This window comes from Drosophila virilis, chromosome 2, assembly GCF_030788295.1.
Source record: "Drosophila virilis strain 15010-1051.87 chromosome 2, Dvir_AGI_RSII-ME, whole genome shotgun sequence".
Classification (NCBI taxonomy): domain Eukaryota; kingdom Metazoa; phylum Arthropoda; class Insecta; order Diptera; family Drosophilidae; genus Drosophila; species Drosophila virilis.
This window is the reverse complement of record NC_091544.1, coordinates 9,990,002-10,006,963: the sequence shown is the minus strand read 5'-3', so window position 1 is coordinate 10,006,963 and position 16,962 is coordinate 9,990,002. Positions and strand designations below refer to the sequence as shown.

The window sequence follows — 16,962 nt, the reverse complement described above, 5'->3', positions numbered from 1 at the left end:
ATTCTTAGCTACTTAAATCTTGTTAACTGGGCGTTCACAATCGCAAGACTTGACAAGGTTTATTGGGGAATTATAAAACCTGCTCTTCAATGCATATCATCTTATCTCAAAGCGGCTGCACTGTGGTTCAGCACAGGACTCTGCTTTCCAATAACAATGACAGATCTTAGTATATAGTTCGTTGAGCTATACAATTATTTTAACAACGTAAGCCCCTTTCACTCCCGGCTTAATAAATACATATTTATCTGCCCAGGACCTTGGTATGGCTTTGTTATTGGCCTTATTAATAAGTAGCTAGCTGTTGGCTAATTTTGGCCCACTGTGCGGCGTTTCCAGCTGCTGTTCCTGCTGTTGCATGACATAAACTTTCGATTGTCTGACTCGGTCGGTTCGTCACATAACTGTGACTGCGTCAGCCGACATTTTCTGTTCTTTTCTTTATTTCTTAGCTACCACATTAATTTGGGTTATGGGCCAAAATGGGTAATTGGGTCAGATCTCGACGGGAAAAGCTTTCAAATTCATTTCACTTAAAATTCTTTGGGCTTAATGTTTTCTTATTTTAAGATTTTTAGTCATTCGCTGCTGCTTACGAGACTTTATGAAATCACAAATCCCATTTCATTGAATTTACAACTTTCATGGCTTATTTCTTACATTCGTCTGGCCCTGCCATTTGGTGCTGGCTTAATGCGCTTGGCATTGTTTTGGTTGCGGCTTTGATTTTGGTGTCTTTTTTTGATTCTTACCCATTTCTCTTTCTTCTCTCTTTGCGCTGCTGGTTAATAATTTTATGTTAATTATTAAAAAGTGAAAATACATTTTATACTTACGATTGTGGGTCTCGCGTTTCAAATTCTTGTGATTTTCCATCGTTCTGCCTCTGGTTTATATAATGCAAGGTTTCGCTGCTAATTGAATACATTTGTCAATTGAGATCATTCTTCAATTTCGTAGCAGAGTAATAATTACATTTTTTCTGATTATCACAAATAAGGAGTACTATATGCTATTAAGTTAAGCAGGAATCGATTTTTATTGATGACATGGGGTCACAGTTCTTGATATAAATTGGATTGGATTGTGCACACATTAAAAAAGAGACTTGCACTGAATGATATGTGAGTGTATTTAACATATAACTTTCACCCAAATAGCAGTGAACGCGGTATAACGGCATCATTATTACCATCAATCGGTCCAACGGATGCCACTGACCACCATCATAATGTGTTGATGCATCGCCGCCATCACCGGCAGCAGTTTATCAAGTACTTATGTGAACTCACCTGCACGTGAATAGATTACATATATAACAGCACATACATACATCCATACATCTGCACACGCTTATGCCATGTGCATAGAATTGAAAATGTGTAGAGTTTTGAACAAAAGTTTTACTCGATTCAAATTCTACGGCGATTTCACATGCTTGGGAAAATCTCAAAAGAAAGAAAAAGCAGTCAAAAATCCACAAAAATAAGTAAGAGTGTCAGTATCGGGAGGACCTGACTAAGCAATACCCTAACTTACAGCTGCAAATACACATGATGGCTTCTTGTCAGGATTTTATAAAAAGTATCTCGCAGATACAAAAAAAAATACAAATGTATTTGTAAGTAAAACATTAATTAGCATTTGCGAAATATAAAAGAATCTGTTAAATAACGCTCGCAGTATCTATAAATAAAAATCTCCGCATAAGATAATCAAAGGTATCTTACAGATAAAAATATATTGAAAAGATATAAAAGAATCTATAGGACATAAATGTATCTCTTAGGTACGAAAGCAACTGTAAGAGAACTAAAAATGGTAACATTTGACTGCGCTAACTTTATTTTACCCATTTAAGTTGAGTACAGGGTATAACTAGAGGCCTATCAACTGCTGTGCGAGCAGTGGGAAATTCAATTGAAGCGAGAGAGCATTAGAGAGATGCAAAGCGAGAGAGCGAGAAAGAAAAGTGAGCAACGAAACAGCAGACGGCTTCTGCATTAGAAAGTTTTCTACAACAACAACCAAAAGATAGTAACACCAGCCGCGCAAACGACAAAAGAAGCAACTGTAAGTGCAGAGCCAACAAAAAAAAAGGCCTAAACATCGAGATACTTTTAACTGACTCGAAGTCGGAGACTGCGACGGCGACTGCGACTGCAAATGGTCGAGCCCCGATCTTGAAACGCTCGCTGAGCAGACCAGACCAGCAAACTGCAACTAAAGAGATTTAACCAACTGCAGTACAAAAATACACACACTCTCACACACACTCGCAGATACATTTAAGCACATAGATACATTTGCTGCGCTTTCTGTGCAGCTTGGGTATTTTTGGGCTCTGGCTAGCTGCTGTTTGGCCAGCGAGCAGGCAATTAAATTATAATTAAGAACCCATTGGAAATTTCACTCTTCTTGTGTGTAATTAGCCGTGAGCTTGGCTTTATGCAAATAAAAGTAAAACTGAAGCAACAATGGCAAGCAAATGGCTAGTGCAGAAGTTACAGCAAAAACAAAGCCCATAGAAAACAAGCAAGAAAATAAATGCACAAACGAAAAAAGTTTGAATTATATAATTAAAAAAAAAATCTTGACGAAAATAGACGAAAGTTGTAATTTGCAGCCAAACAACGGCAAATACGCAAAAGCGTATAAAAGATAAAATGAAAATAAACAAAAAAAAAAAAAAAGAAAATTAAAGAAAAAAGCCGAAGCACGCTTAGAAGGCAGTTGCCAGCAAACGGCATTCGCTGCGATAGCGAAGAAAGTTAAAGTTATAAAAGTCCATTTGAAGCAAACGCAAACGGAACGAAATGGAAACGGAACGGCCATAAACTGTAAATAATTAAGCACTGCCGGATGTGTGTGTGTGTGTGTGCGCGCTCCCAAGGCGAAACTCTTACTGAAAGCCAAAAGCTCGAGCACATGGCAAAGCCAAACTGCAGACCAAAACAAAAGACTTCAACGAAGAACCAAACTTGAACTGAGCGTGCTCAGCAGCAAGTTGCTTGCATGCCTGTGTGTGTGTGTGTGTGTGTGTGTGTGAGTGAGTGAGTGTGCAAAGAAAGAAATGGAAATGCTAACAGCACACAGAACTAAAGCCAAGCTTCAGCTTGAGCGTGTATGCGTGCGTGTGTGAGTGTGTGTGAGTTGGTTAAGCGAAAGCGTCGAAGCAGCGAAACAAAATGGAATGGCATGAAATTTCTTAGCGATCTTTGAGGATAAGCGCTGGTTTCACTGCGCGCTGCCGCACAGACGTCTACAGTGGTTCGAGGCAGACGTTACGTTCAGACGGTCGGCGCGCAAGAATCGCCACCAATAGCTAAAAACTAAAACTAAATCTATGACAACAACAGGCGTCTGTGTGCAGAACTCTACAACTGTTTCAGTTGGAAAACTCAACAAGCTTAACTCCTGCTTCAGTTCCAGCTACAATTGCGGCTTTACTTAAAGTGTTCATGTGAATAAATTGAAACTTTCAAAAAATCTATAGTTATTGTCTTTATGCAAAGCAGACAGCGAAACATATGCTATACAAAATGTTGACTACTCTTGACTTTAGTGCACTTGGAATTTAATTTTCACTTGGCTCAGCCAAAATCATTAAATCCACAAAAAATAACCACAGCAACAACAACAACAACAACAACAACAACAGCAACGCCAGCAACAACAAAAGGCAAAAAAAAGTCGCATAAAACTGTTTTGTGTTCTCTGCATATCAAGCGAAAAGTGAAAGTGTTTTTTATCGGTGTGTTTGTGTGCTTGCGGCTTGGGCTTTGGTTTAATTTTTAAAATTTGGGCGCTCAGTGTGCGTGAGTGTCTCTTGAATTCCAAATATCTTACAATGGAAACCAGGCAAACTACCAAATAAGCAGCAGTAATCAAAGAGAAACTATCAAACCAAAAGCATTTCACGCCATTCGGTGTGTGTGTGTGTATCTGTGACTTAAACCCCATTGGATTACAATAACCAACAACAACAACAGCAAGAGCATCAAATACGTCCAAAATATCAAGGGATATAGCATCCAGGACATCAGCAACAACACATTACATTTGGATATGGCTGCCAACGAGATTATGGCCCCGACAGTCAATGCCAACTGTCAATATTCGACCAGATATTGCTGTAAGTACAGACCAAAGGATTCTCAACTTAACTAACCCAAGAGAGTAGGTTCAGGCATAAGCACGCCTACTTGGCAGCTTTTGAGAAACTAACAAACCAGAAAATCTTTGAAAAATAGTAAAAATGAAAAGAAAAAAAAAAAATAAATAAACAAACGTCTTTTATAGAAAGTTTCAGAAGAGATTGCGCTCTTTGTCTGGCTCTGGGTGTGCGTGTGTGTGTGTGTCTGTCTGTGTGTATCTTTAGCATCGTCTCAGCTGCAATCACCCAAGAGCCGTCGACGTTGTTGCCCCTGTTGAGCATCGGCCACAACTGCGCCAAGCGGCGTTGGTTTCTTCTGCTTCTACTTGGTTGCGCAGTGCACGGGTCTCTGCAAGCTTTGGCAGCTCGCTCGCTTCTGCCTCGACTCGAATATTAATAGGTGAAAGTTGTTGCTTGCATCTTTTTTCTCTATCTGTTTTCTTTCCTTTTCTTTCTGTCGCTGTCGCTGCTGCTCTTGCTGCTGTTGCTGTCTCAGCCAGCCAAGACCCTTACTGGCTGTACAATTTATGTTTCCTTTTTGTTTTTTCTTTTTTTTTTTTTAGTTTTCTTGTTGATTTCCTTTTGTTTTCAATCAATTTCTCGTATCGCTTGCACTTCATTTGTTTTTATTGGTCAGGTGATTGGCTGATTTGTGTGTGTATTTTAATCCTGACCCATTTTCATCAGCCCGCACATAAGCATTGTGGAAAATGGCATTTCCAAGGCGAAATTTCCTGTTGTTCGATATCAATTCTCGTAATGCGTAGCCTTCAAAATATTGTTGTTGTCGTTTTTTTTTTTTTTTTACAAAAACAAACCAATTTGGAACTCTAGAGACTCGGCCTCTTGAATGTGGCCTGGCTTTGTCGCTTTGGCATTTCCATTTCCATTATAATTAAGCGCTTACATAACCGAGTTTTGTTTACAAATTTTTGCTGCGACTGCGGCTGCTGTTGCTGTTGCTGCTGCTGCTGCTGCTGCTGCTGCTGCTGGCGTCGTGTGTGCAGGTTCGGTTTTCGAGTTCAATGTCCCAACTTGTTGCTGTTTTGGGTCTACAGACGTCGATTGCAACAGCTCCTGGGCGACACGTATGGATCTCTCTGGAATACGCGGCGTATGCGCAATAATTTCGTTTCGATTTCTGGTTTCAGCTCGCAACATCGTCTCGGACATCGATTTTGATTATGATTTTGAGTTTGTTTTCGTTGTTGTTATTCGTTTTGATTTCTATGCATTGATATTTAGTTTTATAAATATTTTTATTGCTGGCACTTTTGCACGCGCAATTATTTAGAATGACTCATCGGGTTTTCTGTTGGCCAAGTCAAAATTGTGTTGCCAAAATTATGGCTGTGAGTGTGTTTTGTATCACGCGTTTTGCTTTTGAAGTGCATAACAAGAAAATAGTTTAAATGTTGGCGCTGTTGGCGAGTGTTGGAGTCGATTCGAGTGGACGTTGCTCAATAATACCGTTGCTTGATAAACCGCTACAAATTATCTATCTATATACATCAATATATGTTTTGTATGGTCTCTGTATCTGTATCTGTATCTGTATCTGTTTCTGTTTCTGTTTCTGTCCGTTTGTCGTTTGTCGCTTGTCGTTTTGACTGTTTTCTATTTTCGTTTTGAATGCGATTATGCAACCTGCGCTTGAGCTTCGCTCGTTTCTTGTCGTTTGCCTCCAAATGTTGGCCAGGTAACGCGCATTTACCGCTTCGTTGTGGCATCTAATGAAAGTCATGTCATTAGGCAACCCCCACCTCTCACGCAACCAGCCCGAGCATTTGCTAAAAAGAGAAATTTGACAGTAGATATATCAATAGAAGTGCATACATTGGTGCACTTCCTTTAGCTTCATTGCTAACATTGGCCAAAATAATGAAAAGAGGTTAACATCTTGTTTAGTTTCTGGTCTTGCTTTCTAACTTCACTAATCCGCTGGCCACAAGACTTGCGTGAGTTGTACACATTTGCAATTGGAACTCTTTCGCTTCCTCGTTAATAAGATTTATATAAAGCTGGCTAATTGCCACACGTAGCATACATTATGCAATGCTGGTTAATTCTACAATAGCTTTTATTTGCTGCTTTCTTAACAACATTTAATTGGCCATCAAACGTGATTAGAGCTGAAGACGCGACAATGATGCAAAACTCTTTTATATAATGCCCGACCGATCACCAAATTGAAACAAAGGAAAAATACATATATCAAATAGCCAAAAATTCGATACGGAGTATCTTTCTTGTCGGATTGTAATTACTTTAATCAAAAAGCAATATGTTTCGCGTAAATTATGTTTTAAGACTTACAGATAATACTTACGTTCATTAGTATGCTTAACGGCACAGTAAAAAGTACAAATGAGCCCTTTGTGCCTCACAAATACAATTGAGTTCGCAAACAATATATATATATATATATATATTTAATTGCATTCATCGAAACATCTACCCAGCCATATATCATTTTTGCTATACACATTTCGCCAGCCTTGCTTTCCCATACATTTCGCCTGGCGATGGCTGGCGGACTACCACAACTGTGGTGCGCTCCGACCGCTTGCTGTGCCACCATTTGAGCCACAATTTGGCGGCTGCCCGCATGGTTGGCTGCGAGTACTCTGGCTTTGTCGTGGCTCCAGCAGTTGCTCGCTACTCGCTTACTTATTAGAACTTTCACTTTAGGTTCGCCTCAATTGGGACTTGGAGTGCGGCTCTTCACACGCTTCTCGCTTTACAACCTCACAAAATTGGCTTTTATCTCCATTTGCGTTTGCTTTTTGCTTTTTACACCCTTTCATTGTTAGAATGGGAATTGTATAATAGCTCAGACGGAGAAGAATGCACCTCATTTGATAGTAAATAGGCCAAATATGTCAAGTAAACTAAAATATTTATGCTCAAGTTTTATTACGAGTATTTTGACGGGCAAGTGGGTAAATGCTTATGCAGAAAATGAAAAAAAAAAAAAAAAACTGTTTAATTATTTAAGAAAAAAATATATTAAAATGTTGGCTTTCATGCGGCGAAGGTTAAGTTTTTTTTTTTTTTTTTATGTAAGATGCCACAGTTTGATTTGATTTTGTTTTATTGTTTTGCATGGCTTTTATTTTTTTTCTTTCTCGACATAACAGCCGCAATATATCTACAATATTTTTTTAATGAATGATTTGGTTTTTAATTTTTTTTTTTTTTTTGTTTTTGTTTGTTTCTATTTTGCAATTTTGCGAGACGCGCCAAAGTCATTTGAACCTTTGTCTATTTGTATCTGCACAATCGCATCTACGGCACGTAACTAAGTGCGTGTGTGTGTGTGTGTGTGTGTGTACCCTGACTCTTACCGTTATTTACATTAACATTAGAGCTTTACTTTTGCTCCGTTGCTGTTGTTGTTGTTGTTGTTGTTGTTTTTGCTGTTTCTGCTGCTGCTTCTGACGGCGCAAAGTGAAAGTTGTAAGCTGTATGTGTGTGTGTGTGTGTGTGTGTGTGTGTGTGTGAGTACTGAGCCGAGCTAAGCTCAACTGAGCTAAGCTGACGCATCGTGGAAGCTCATCAAAACTTTTAAGATACATTTATCGGCTTATGCATATATATGTTCCTCGCAAGCAATTGATAAGAATATTAATTGTGTAGAAATGAAAAGTGTTTTTCATTTGCGCTTTGTACGCTTTCAAATAAACATTATGAGACAATCAAGACAACAATTAGAAAATGCAAACATTAAATGACAAACACACACAACACACACACACGTGCTTGGGTACATTTATTCGTTGCAGAAGTTGCTTATACGCCGCGTTGCACTTTCGAAAAAAGCTCTGCAGCGACTCAAGTGCATATTAAACAGCGGACAGAAAGAAAGAAAATCTTTGTTAAAGTTCATAAACCTTCTTGCAACAAAGCGGCTAACGAGATGGCGGCAATAACAAATGCAACAGGCGATTTTCAGCAGCAGCAACACTAACAACAACAACAACAACAACGGGTTTCGACTTCTACTCACAGAAACATTAAAAGCAATAGGTTTTCCAAAGCAACAGAGAAATTGAGCAAAGCGAGCGAATAATATTTATATATATATATATATATATATATATATATTCCTTGCTAAATTACTTCTGACAACGTTAATGATTACAATAATATATAATCATGATGGATGGATGATGATAATGATGCTGCTGCTGTTGTGGCTGATGATGATGATGTTGCACGTTGCAAGTTGCAAGTTGCAAGTTGCCTGTTGTCTGGTCATGTTTATAAGTAGTGCGGAATTTCCACAGACGGTTAGCGTACGTTCAACTTCAAAATGAAAATTGCCAAGAGAAAAGTCGACAGTCGACGGCACAGCCAGTTGCTCGCTTTTGGTCTGAAATGTCAGTTAATTAGCAACTTTTGACTTTTATCTATGTTGGCATTACCTTTCTTCTAAATTTTCGTCGGAAAATGTATAACAAATAAATTAGTTGCACCGATGCGAATTACATTCGCTGACGCTTTAGATTATGGAAAAAATGCATTTCTTCGTCATTTGGGAGAAAGTAAAAGCCGAGAATTAAATACCAGCCTGGCGGCAGTGGCTGTGGGGGATTGCTGGCTGCCTGGTTGCCTGGTCGATGACTTACACGGAAAGCGCTGGCAATGCCGGCACACGGGGCGTATGCGCATTGTCTAAAAGTTTTGTGGCCGTGGCGTGCGGAGAAAACTCTCAAGAAATGCAGCACAAGTAGAAAACTGACTGCAACTGAGATAGCTGCAAGCCGTTGTCGTTGGAAAGCCGCATCGTATCTCGTATTTCATTGGAGTCTGGTTGTTGTTGTTGTTGCTGTCGTTGTTGTTGCAGCGACTGCACAAAACGCAGCACCAACGCAGTCGAATTCTTCCATTCGCCTTGGCATTGCATTGCAATCGAGCAAAAGTTTCACATTGTATTCACGGACAGCTTCACTTAAGAGGAGATTGTTCAACTTTATGGCCTGGCTATGGGGCATACCTTCCAGCTGTTTGTGAAACATTTAGAAAGGGGCGTCGAAGTTCAAGAGAATTTGGTCAACATTTCTTTTCAATTCGGCCGAGTAAAAGATATGTCTTTTAAAAAACACAAATAAAAGGATTGCACTTTTAATACATTTTTCGAGAAATTCAAAATGCGTCTTTTTTTTTTATATAGAAAAGCTATTTTTTTAGGTTTTAAAGTTTTTAAAAGGAATAATTTGTGCACTGACTTTATATCGTAAATCTATCTCTCTCTCTCCCTCTATCTCTCTCTCGTTATGTGACTCGCCCCAGCCACGCCCACATCACTTTCGCATTAGATTATCGAGAGTAGGGCATGCTGAATGCTTCATTTGGTTCGACTGGCTTTAAATGCAGAGCCAAAGCACACCGAAATCCCAATGACCTCATTAGAAGTTCTCACGCAAAGAACAGATTGTAAGAAGAAAAAAAAGAAAAAGAAAGAGTGAGGGGAAAAAACTGTGAAAAAGCGAAACGTCACGGTTAACAATTTCGCATTTCATCAAATAAACAAACAATCAAAGAAGCAGCCAAAGCAAGGCAGCCAGAAAGAACGTCACAAGACGGAAGGGGGACGCGGGATAGCGTGGCAGCATGAAAGAAAGGGGCCGTAACGAAAGGAAGCACAACAAATCGTTAGTCAGGTTTTCAATTCTGAAACCAATTATGCGTGAAAAGCAGATGAAATGGAAGATGCCAAGCAAAACGAAGAACAGAACAAAAAACTAAAATAAAATAGAAAAAAAAAAAAAGAAAAGAAAGAAAACGAAGAGAATCTCCAAACGAAATGCAAATGTTGTTTCATGGGTGATAAGTGTGCAGCTCCAAAGGCCTAGAACCGGTTCTGCGGCTACGAAAGTGCTTTAAACGGAAGTGAACATTGAGCACAAAGAAGAGTCGAGCAGAGCAAACAGAGAGCAGTGAAGATGAGAGAGGAGAGTAACAGATAAAGAACCAATGGCGTGCACTGAGAAAACAACAACGCCGTTGGTCAAATATAGGTCAAAAGAGAAACTAACGGTAAATGTTGCCGCGGCTATTGTTGTTGCTGTTGAGACAGACATTTCGGCTTGCCTGCAGAGCAGCTTCAGCATCTCTCAAGCTACAGATGATTTGGGTTACATAAAAGTGCGCGAACGGAAAGTAGAAACCAGAAGACGTCTCTTTCAGTGTGTGTGTGTGTGGTGTGTCTGTGTGTGAGAGAGAAGTTGTGTGACGCGTTATACATACATACAAACACACACACACACACACACACACATGCACATGCACACGCACACGCACACGCACCGCTGAACGGGCGCGCAGACGCACGAAAACTTGTTGCAAAGAAAGTGAAACTCTTGTGAGCCGCTCCCCCGGGCAACAATTTGCGCCACTTCTGCTCAAGCGCCCCACACATCGCCCAGCCGCCAACCCCACACCCGCCCCCCGAACAAAATTCATCCGCGCACACACTCAATTATGCTGCTCTCTTGTCTGTGACTCTTCGCTGTCATCACGGCGAATGGGGAACGTGAAACCTCAACATGTCACGAACAGAAGGTTGAGGTTGTTTTACACAAGGCTTGCCCGCTCGTTGTCTCACTTACTATGGTTCGCAAATCTGATATAAACGTATATTACATATTTATATATATAGTTTCAGTTTATATTTTTGCAAATTTGTTGCGCATAGTTTTTGTTTATCGAGCAGGGTTGGGCTAGGTTATAGCTTTTGCGGGTAGACAATTAAATGAATCAGGCAGAGGCTGGCAAAGTATCCGTAGATCGATATCGCGCAAATGCCCTTGCCCTGGCCAGATGCAACATGAGCACCTAAAGTATACTTAGTTAATGGTACGAGAGCTTTATGATTGGAATATTTTCTCGTTTAAATGTGAATCCATCTCCCATTTGTCGAGTATATATATATATATTATAACCCAAATCAAGTTTAGAAAGTAAACGGGCTGTGGGCCCAGCTAGAATGCAGGCGGCCCAGTCCGCAAAGCCTTCGCCATCTCCTGTCATGCATTTCGGTCGGTGTTCACCGACGCGACTTTAGATCCGGCTTCGTCTGAGTGGCCAAGCAATTTTCTCTTGGGTAAAAAAAAAAACTAAATAAATAATCGACCAAAAAACTGAGCGAGGTAGCAGGCGCACAGCTTGTGGCTGGCTTCTTGCCTTGGCTTCAACAAGAAATCATCAGCAGCAGCAAGACTCAAGAAACTTGAAAGAAGGAAAAAAAAAAAAAATACCCCATCAAACATACACACAACTGTGGCGAACAAAGAGCTGCAAAGAAATAGAGAAAGAAAAAAGTGAACGAGTAGAAATTACGGTAAATAAATAAAGAAAGACTGCAAAAGAAATAACCGAACGCCGTCATAAGCGAAAGTGAAATCTGCTAATGAATTCTTCAACGTTGAATAGTTTTCAGTCATTATGGTCGCCAGTCGAGTGTTGCCGTGGCTGTTGCTCATGGCGTATACTTGATGGGCATACACACATGCCATAAATACAAGCGAACGCATGTGTGTGTGTGTGTGAGTGTGTGTGTGTGTGTGTGCACGGTCTTAAGATGCGACTCTTTGCGCCAGGCAGGCTTTCAGCTCGTCTTGGCCCGGGCTCTGATCTTGCTTTTGGCTTTGGTTTCGTTTTCGATTTTTTTTTTATTTTTTCTTAGTCTCGCTTATGGACTCAACTGGTAAAAGTTGCTAGATTCGTTATAGCAATTAACCAGCAGTCGATTCGAATGCGAATGCGAATTTAGCTGGCCGCACAGGCATCGATTTTGGCCCAATCTTGAGATTGCAATGTGATTTAGCCGATGCGATGCGAATCGTGGCGCAGTGTGACGGGTTCATTGAAACCTTGCTGGCCACTGCTAGAGGTCTTTATCGGCAATGCGGCATAAACTTGAATTGCACTGCCAAGTTGCAGTGGAAAGTTGCAGCCAGCCGCAGTCAGATCAATGCCCCGTGTAGATCACTTAAATCAAACGCTTAACTACGTTTTTTTTTTGTTTTCAGGAATTTGTATTTGCCAAGGAAGCGAAACTTGCAAAAATACTTTAAATAGTTTCTGGTAGCTATTTTTTTAGCTTCCTCCATTTCTCATATCTGGGTTAACGCACATAACATTTGGCAATAATATTATTTAGATCCATTTGGAACCTACGCTCACAAGTTTTTTATATTATTTTTCTGTTTTTTTTTGGTATCCACACATAACAATCGCTCGTCTGGGGTTACCCAACTGATTGCATAATGTACGCAATTGTTTAATTTGAAACTCATTTATTATGGTTTATTTTGTTTGCAGGGGAAGCTGAAAAAGTCAAATCATTGATCAGATTACGCGCTGAACTCTCACCACTCTTCACGGGCAAGAGAAACGCCTCGAAATATGCCTGGGCGTAAGTAGCGAATACTCGATTCGAAACACCAACGCCTAATCTGCGATTATGTCGCTTCCATGTCATTTACCGATTTCCGAAATTCCCTTTCATTTGCAGCGTCGTCGAACGTGAGCTTAATGTGCCGCTGCCGCTGTCGAAGATCATCAAGAAATGGAACAATCTGCTGCAGGAGTACAAGGCCATCAAAATGTCCGAGGAGCCGAAGCGACGGGAATGGCCGTTCTTCACACTGATGGACGTGTATTTCAGCGACCAGGTGAACGATCCCTCGTTGCGCCTGTTCTCGTCCACCAAGACACTCAAGGAGACACTGGACGACAGCGTCTTCGAGGATGATCCGATCATTGCATCGGCCATTGCGGCAGCCACCAGCGGCGCCTACATGGAAATCGATGAGCTGATCAGGCGGCAGAAGGAGCGCGCCGCCCTCGCTGCCGAGCGCAAATTGGCAGCAGCGGCCAGCGGCGCTAGCGGCGACTATAAATACGATCTAAAGCCAATGCTGGCCAACAACAATAGCGGCAACAGGTTCAACAGCAACAGCGAGATGGTAAAGCTCTCCAAGAGCGTTGACGATCTGTCCATGCAGCAGTACAAGATTAAGCAGGAGCTGATGCGGCATCGGGAACAGGAACAGCAGGAGAACATGGTCAAGATCAAGCAGCATGCGCGCCAGCAGCAGCAACAGCAGCAGCAGCAGCAGCAGCAACAGCAACAGCAACAGCAACAACAGCAGCAACAGCAGCAGCAACATCACCAGGCCCAACAGCAGCAACAGCAGCGTTTCATGAGCCACCAGCCGTCACTTTCGCCGCATCCGCATCGCCTGTCCTCGTCCTCGACACCGCCAGGCTTGCAGCATGCGCTGCAGCAGCAGCAGCAGCATCTGTTGCAGCAGCAACAGCAGCATTTACAGCAGCATCTGCAACAGCAGCAGCAACAGGCTCAGCAGCAGCTACAGCAGCAGCAACAACAGCATCATCATCAGATCGCACACCCACATCAGCCACCCACGCCGCGTCCCTGTTCGCCGCATACCACCGCTCAGCAGATCCACATCACGGCCACACAACACCAGGCAGCCCAACAGCAGCTGCAGCAGCAGCAGCAGCAGCAACAGCAGCAGCAACAGAAGCAACAGCCCTACACCGATCCCAATACCATAGATCAGTACCTGCTGTCGTGGAACAATTTCCATGGCAACATGTGCCGCGGCTTTCACTCTCTGCAGAAGGACGAGAAGATGGTCGATGTAACCATCGCAGCAGGCGGAAAAATATTTAAGGCCCACAAACTGGTAAACAGGCGGCTTACTTGACGGAACCGTTCCACTAACAGTTGTCTCCTATTTTTGTTCTGCTTCTCTCTTTCCAGGTGCTGTCCGTTTGCAGTCCGTATTTCCAGCAGATCTTCCTAGAGAATCCATCCAGTCATCCCATACTGCTGATGGCCGACGTTGAGGCCAGCCACATGGCCGGCTTGCTCGATTTTATGTACAGCGGCCAGGTGAACGTCAAGTATGAGGATTTGCCCGTGTTTCTCAAGGTCGCCGAGGCCATGAAAATCAAGGGGCTACACACAGAGGTATACAAAGACAGGAGCACCGCCAATTAGGATTCCCTTAAGCACCTAATTTCTTTGCTTCCAGAAAAACTTGGACAGCGATGCCAGCGACATCAGCTCGCCGCTGGAGAGTGATGGCACCAAGTGCCGCTACGAGCGTGGAACGCACAGCGTCAACATAACTAGTGGGCATGCCGCCGGCTATGGACCAACAGCCCTGGAGCCATCGGCTCTGAATGGGCCCAATCGATGCGCCACGCCTCTATCGCTGGCCAGTCCGGGCGGCGGTCAAGCACAGGCGCAGGCACAGGCACAGGCACAGGCACAGGCGCAGGCACAGGCACAGGGCTATACTGGCTTCCGTGAACACATTAAGTCGAAGGCGACGTTGGCCGAGAGCTTTATAAAGAATCTCAATCGCAACAATAACAACAACAGCAACAGCGCCAACAACAACAACTACAACAACAATAACAATAATAACAACAACAATGTGAGCAACTCGAATCTGGCAGAGGCGGAAAGCAACTCCTATGCAATCCTGCAAGCGAACAGCAAAAAGATGCTCGACTCGGCACGTAAACAACACAAGTACCTGGCCAAGCGCAAGATCCTGATGCACTATAACACAGAGCTGGGTGGCGAGAAGCGCTTGAAGGAGATGGATCGGGAGCGATATCCAAGTGCTGAGCGAAATGACGACGCCCTGAACAACAATCACGCATATGCCCACAGCCAGGATATTATGGAGCCCATCACAACGATTGTGCCACGAACGCCGGAACCACAGCCACCGCCAGCTACGCACAACAATAACTTTAAGATACGGCTCGTGGAGAATCATCATCTGACCAATAGCAACAACAGCGGCAGCAACAGTTCCAGGAATAATAACAACAACAACAACAACAACAACAATGGAGAGCCTGATGATGAGGAAGCCTTGAATCTGGTACAAACGCCCAATGTCAATGGCAATCGGGCACGCCCACAAACCCCAACACCTCCGCCCGATATTCAGCTGGTGAAGCATGAAGTGGAGTTTGAGGCGTCGCCAGGTGAAGCCACAAGCAACAACAACAACAATGGACACGATGAAGATCTCTCCGCCTACGAGCGTAAATACGATGACAACAACAACAATCGCGGCCTGGACATGGAAACCGATTCGAACAACAACAGCAACAAGGGCAACACCGAGACGAACAACAACAATGGAGCCGGTGCCGGAGCCGGATTGGCACTGGCGCTGGGCAAGCACAAGCTGTTAAATGCGATCAATCGAAACCTGGAACTGGAGCAACAGCAACAGCAACATGTTACCGACCGTGAACGCGCAGATGCAACTGAACATGGCGGCAGCGGCAACAACAACAACAACAACAACAACAGCAATGGTGAGCACGACAACGATGACAACAACAACAACAATCATAGCCAGCACCTGGACCTGAGTACCATCAAGAATATAGCCACTGCGGAGATATTGTGTGGCCTAAAGAGCAAGGTGCTCAAGCTGGAGGAGGAGCAGCGCGAGCGGGAGCGCGAACGGGAGCGAGAGAGGGAGGCCTTGCGCAGCCTGAGCGAGATTAAAAATGCCGATTGATGCGACGGGGATTTGGGCGGGGCTTAAATATATGAAAATATGCATTTGATTAAATTAGAGAGGATTTATAGTACATATAGCGAATCATCTATGTACGCTACACATAGTTATTTATTATACCTTTTAATATCGTTAATGTAATTCTAATGAACGGACTCACACACACACACACACACACACAGACGAACACACTCTCTGACAGATACACACGCATACACAAACAGGAGCCAAGGCTCTCCCTTTCATTTGGTTAGTAGGTAGGCCTAGCATCTCTCCAGAACTCAAGATCAAGATCCCCTAGCTCTTAAGATACTCATAACATTGTCTCGTACGATTTTCGTACTTACTTATATACATACATACTTATACTAACAAGAATTCACGAAATGAATGAAATGGTAAAACATATTTAATATTAGCATTTGGAAATTGGCCCTGTTGCAATAAATTTTAAGCTCTTTGTAAACAATAATATATGATACCATATACGATGTTTGTGTTTTGTACATACAAAACATGTCCTGATTACAGGTTTATTTAGAACAACACCTGATTTGATTAATTGCCAACAACTTTTGCAATATGTATTTTTATGATTATTAAATGTATCTCAACACCAATCATGCATACATACACACACACACACACATACATTCGCATACGCATACTATGAAATTACATACATTCATACACACCTACATATAATAATGACATTCGGCACTGTTCAATCATGCCATGAACAAAAAAACAAAACAAAAAAAAAAAAAAAAAGACAAAAGTAGATATATATGCATCTCGTTTTTAGTTTTAACTTGCCAGTCCTTTCGATTGATGCGCGCTGGTTCAATGTTCAGCTGCTTCGATGCGTAACGTAACCCTGGAATGGTTCCGGAACTTGTTAATTGTTTTACATACTGATGCGGCTGGAACCTAACCTCATATATGCAAGACAAACCACCCTATTTTACACACTCTGAACAACAACCCGCAAATTTGTTATTTTACATCAATTATGCACAGTGTAATTCGTACAATATTTATTAACATTGTTTACATTTACAACATTCGTGTAGAATTTCATGCTGTTGAACATTTTTTTTTGTGTAAACGGATAAATGAAATAAAGAAACTGACACATTCGAATTCCAAGGCGTTTTGCATTTGACCGTTAACTCAGGCTGTTATAGCGCACAGGGTGTTCCAAATGCAAAC

At 42.2% G+C, this 16,962-nt stretch overlaps 1 protein-coding gene across 1 annotated transcript; it reads left to right on the top strand.

Moving 5' to 3' along the window:
• Nucleotides 1–3,248: 3,248 nt before the first annotated feature.
• Nucleotides 3,249–16,528, top strand: LOC6631019 (putative uncharacterized protein DDB_G0279653). Its single transcript, XM_032438887.2, has 5 exons — nucleotides 3,249–4,135; nucleotides 12,485–12,578; nucleotides 12,678–13,878; nucleotides 13,956–14,165; nucleotides 14,230–16,528. Exons 1-5 carry the CDS (start codon nucleotides 4,069–4,071, stop codon nucleotides 15,748–15,750), a joined length of 3,093 nt encoding a protein of 1,030 aa, XP_032294778.1. The 5' UTR covers nucleotides 3,249–4,068; the 3' UTR covers nucleotides 15,751–16,528.
• Nucleotides 16,529–16,962: the final 434 nt, after the last annotated feature.

Bases quoted from the DNA above. Each gene is read 5' to 3' on its own strand.
- LOC6631019 (XM_032438887.2), top strand. From the start codon at position 4,069: ATGGCTGCCAACGAGATTATGGCCCCGACAGTCAATGCCAACTGTCAA. The intron at 13,879-13,955 runs GTAAACAGGCGG...CTCTCTTTCCAG, and splicing joins TATTTAAGGCCCACAAACTG to GTGCTGTCCGTTTGCAGTCC. The intron at 14,166-14,229 runs GTATACAAAGAC...CTTTGCTTCCAG, and splicing joins TCAAGGGGCTACACACAGAG to AAAAACTTGGACAGCGATGC.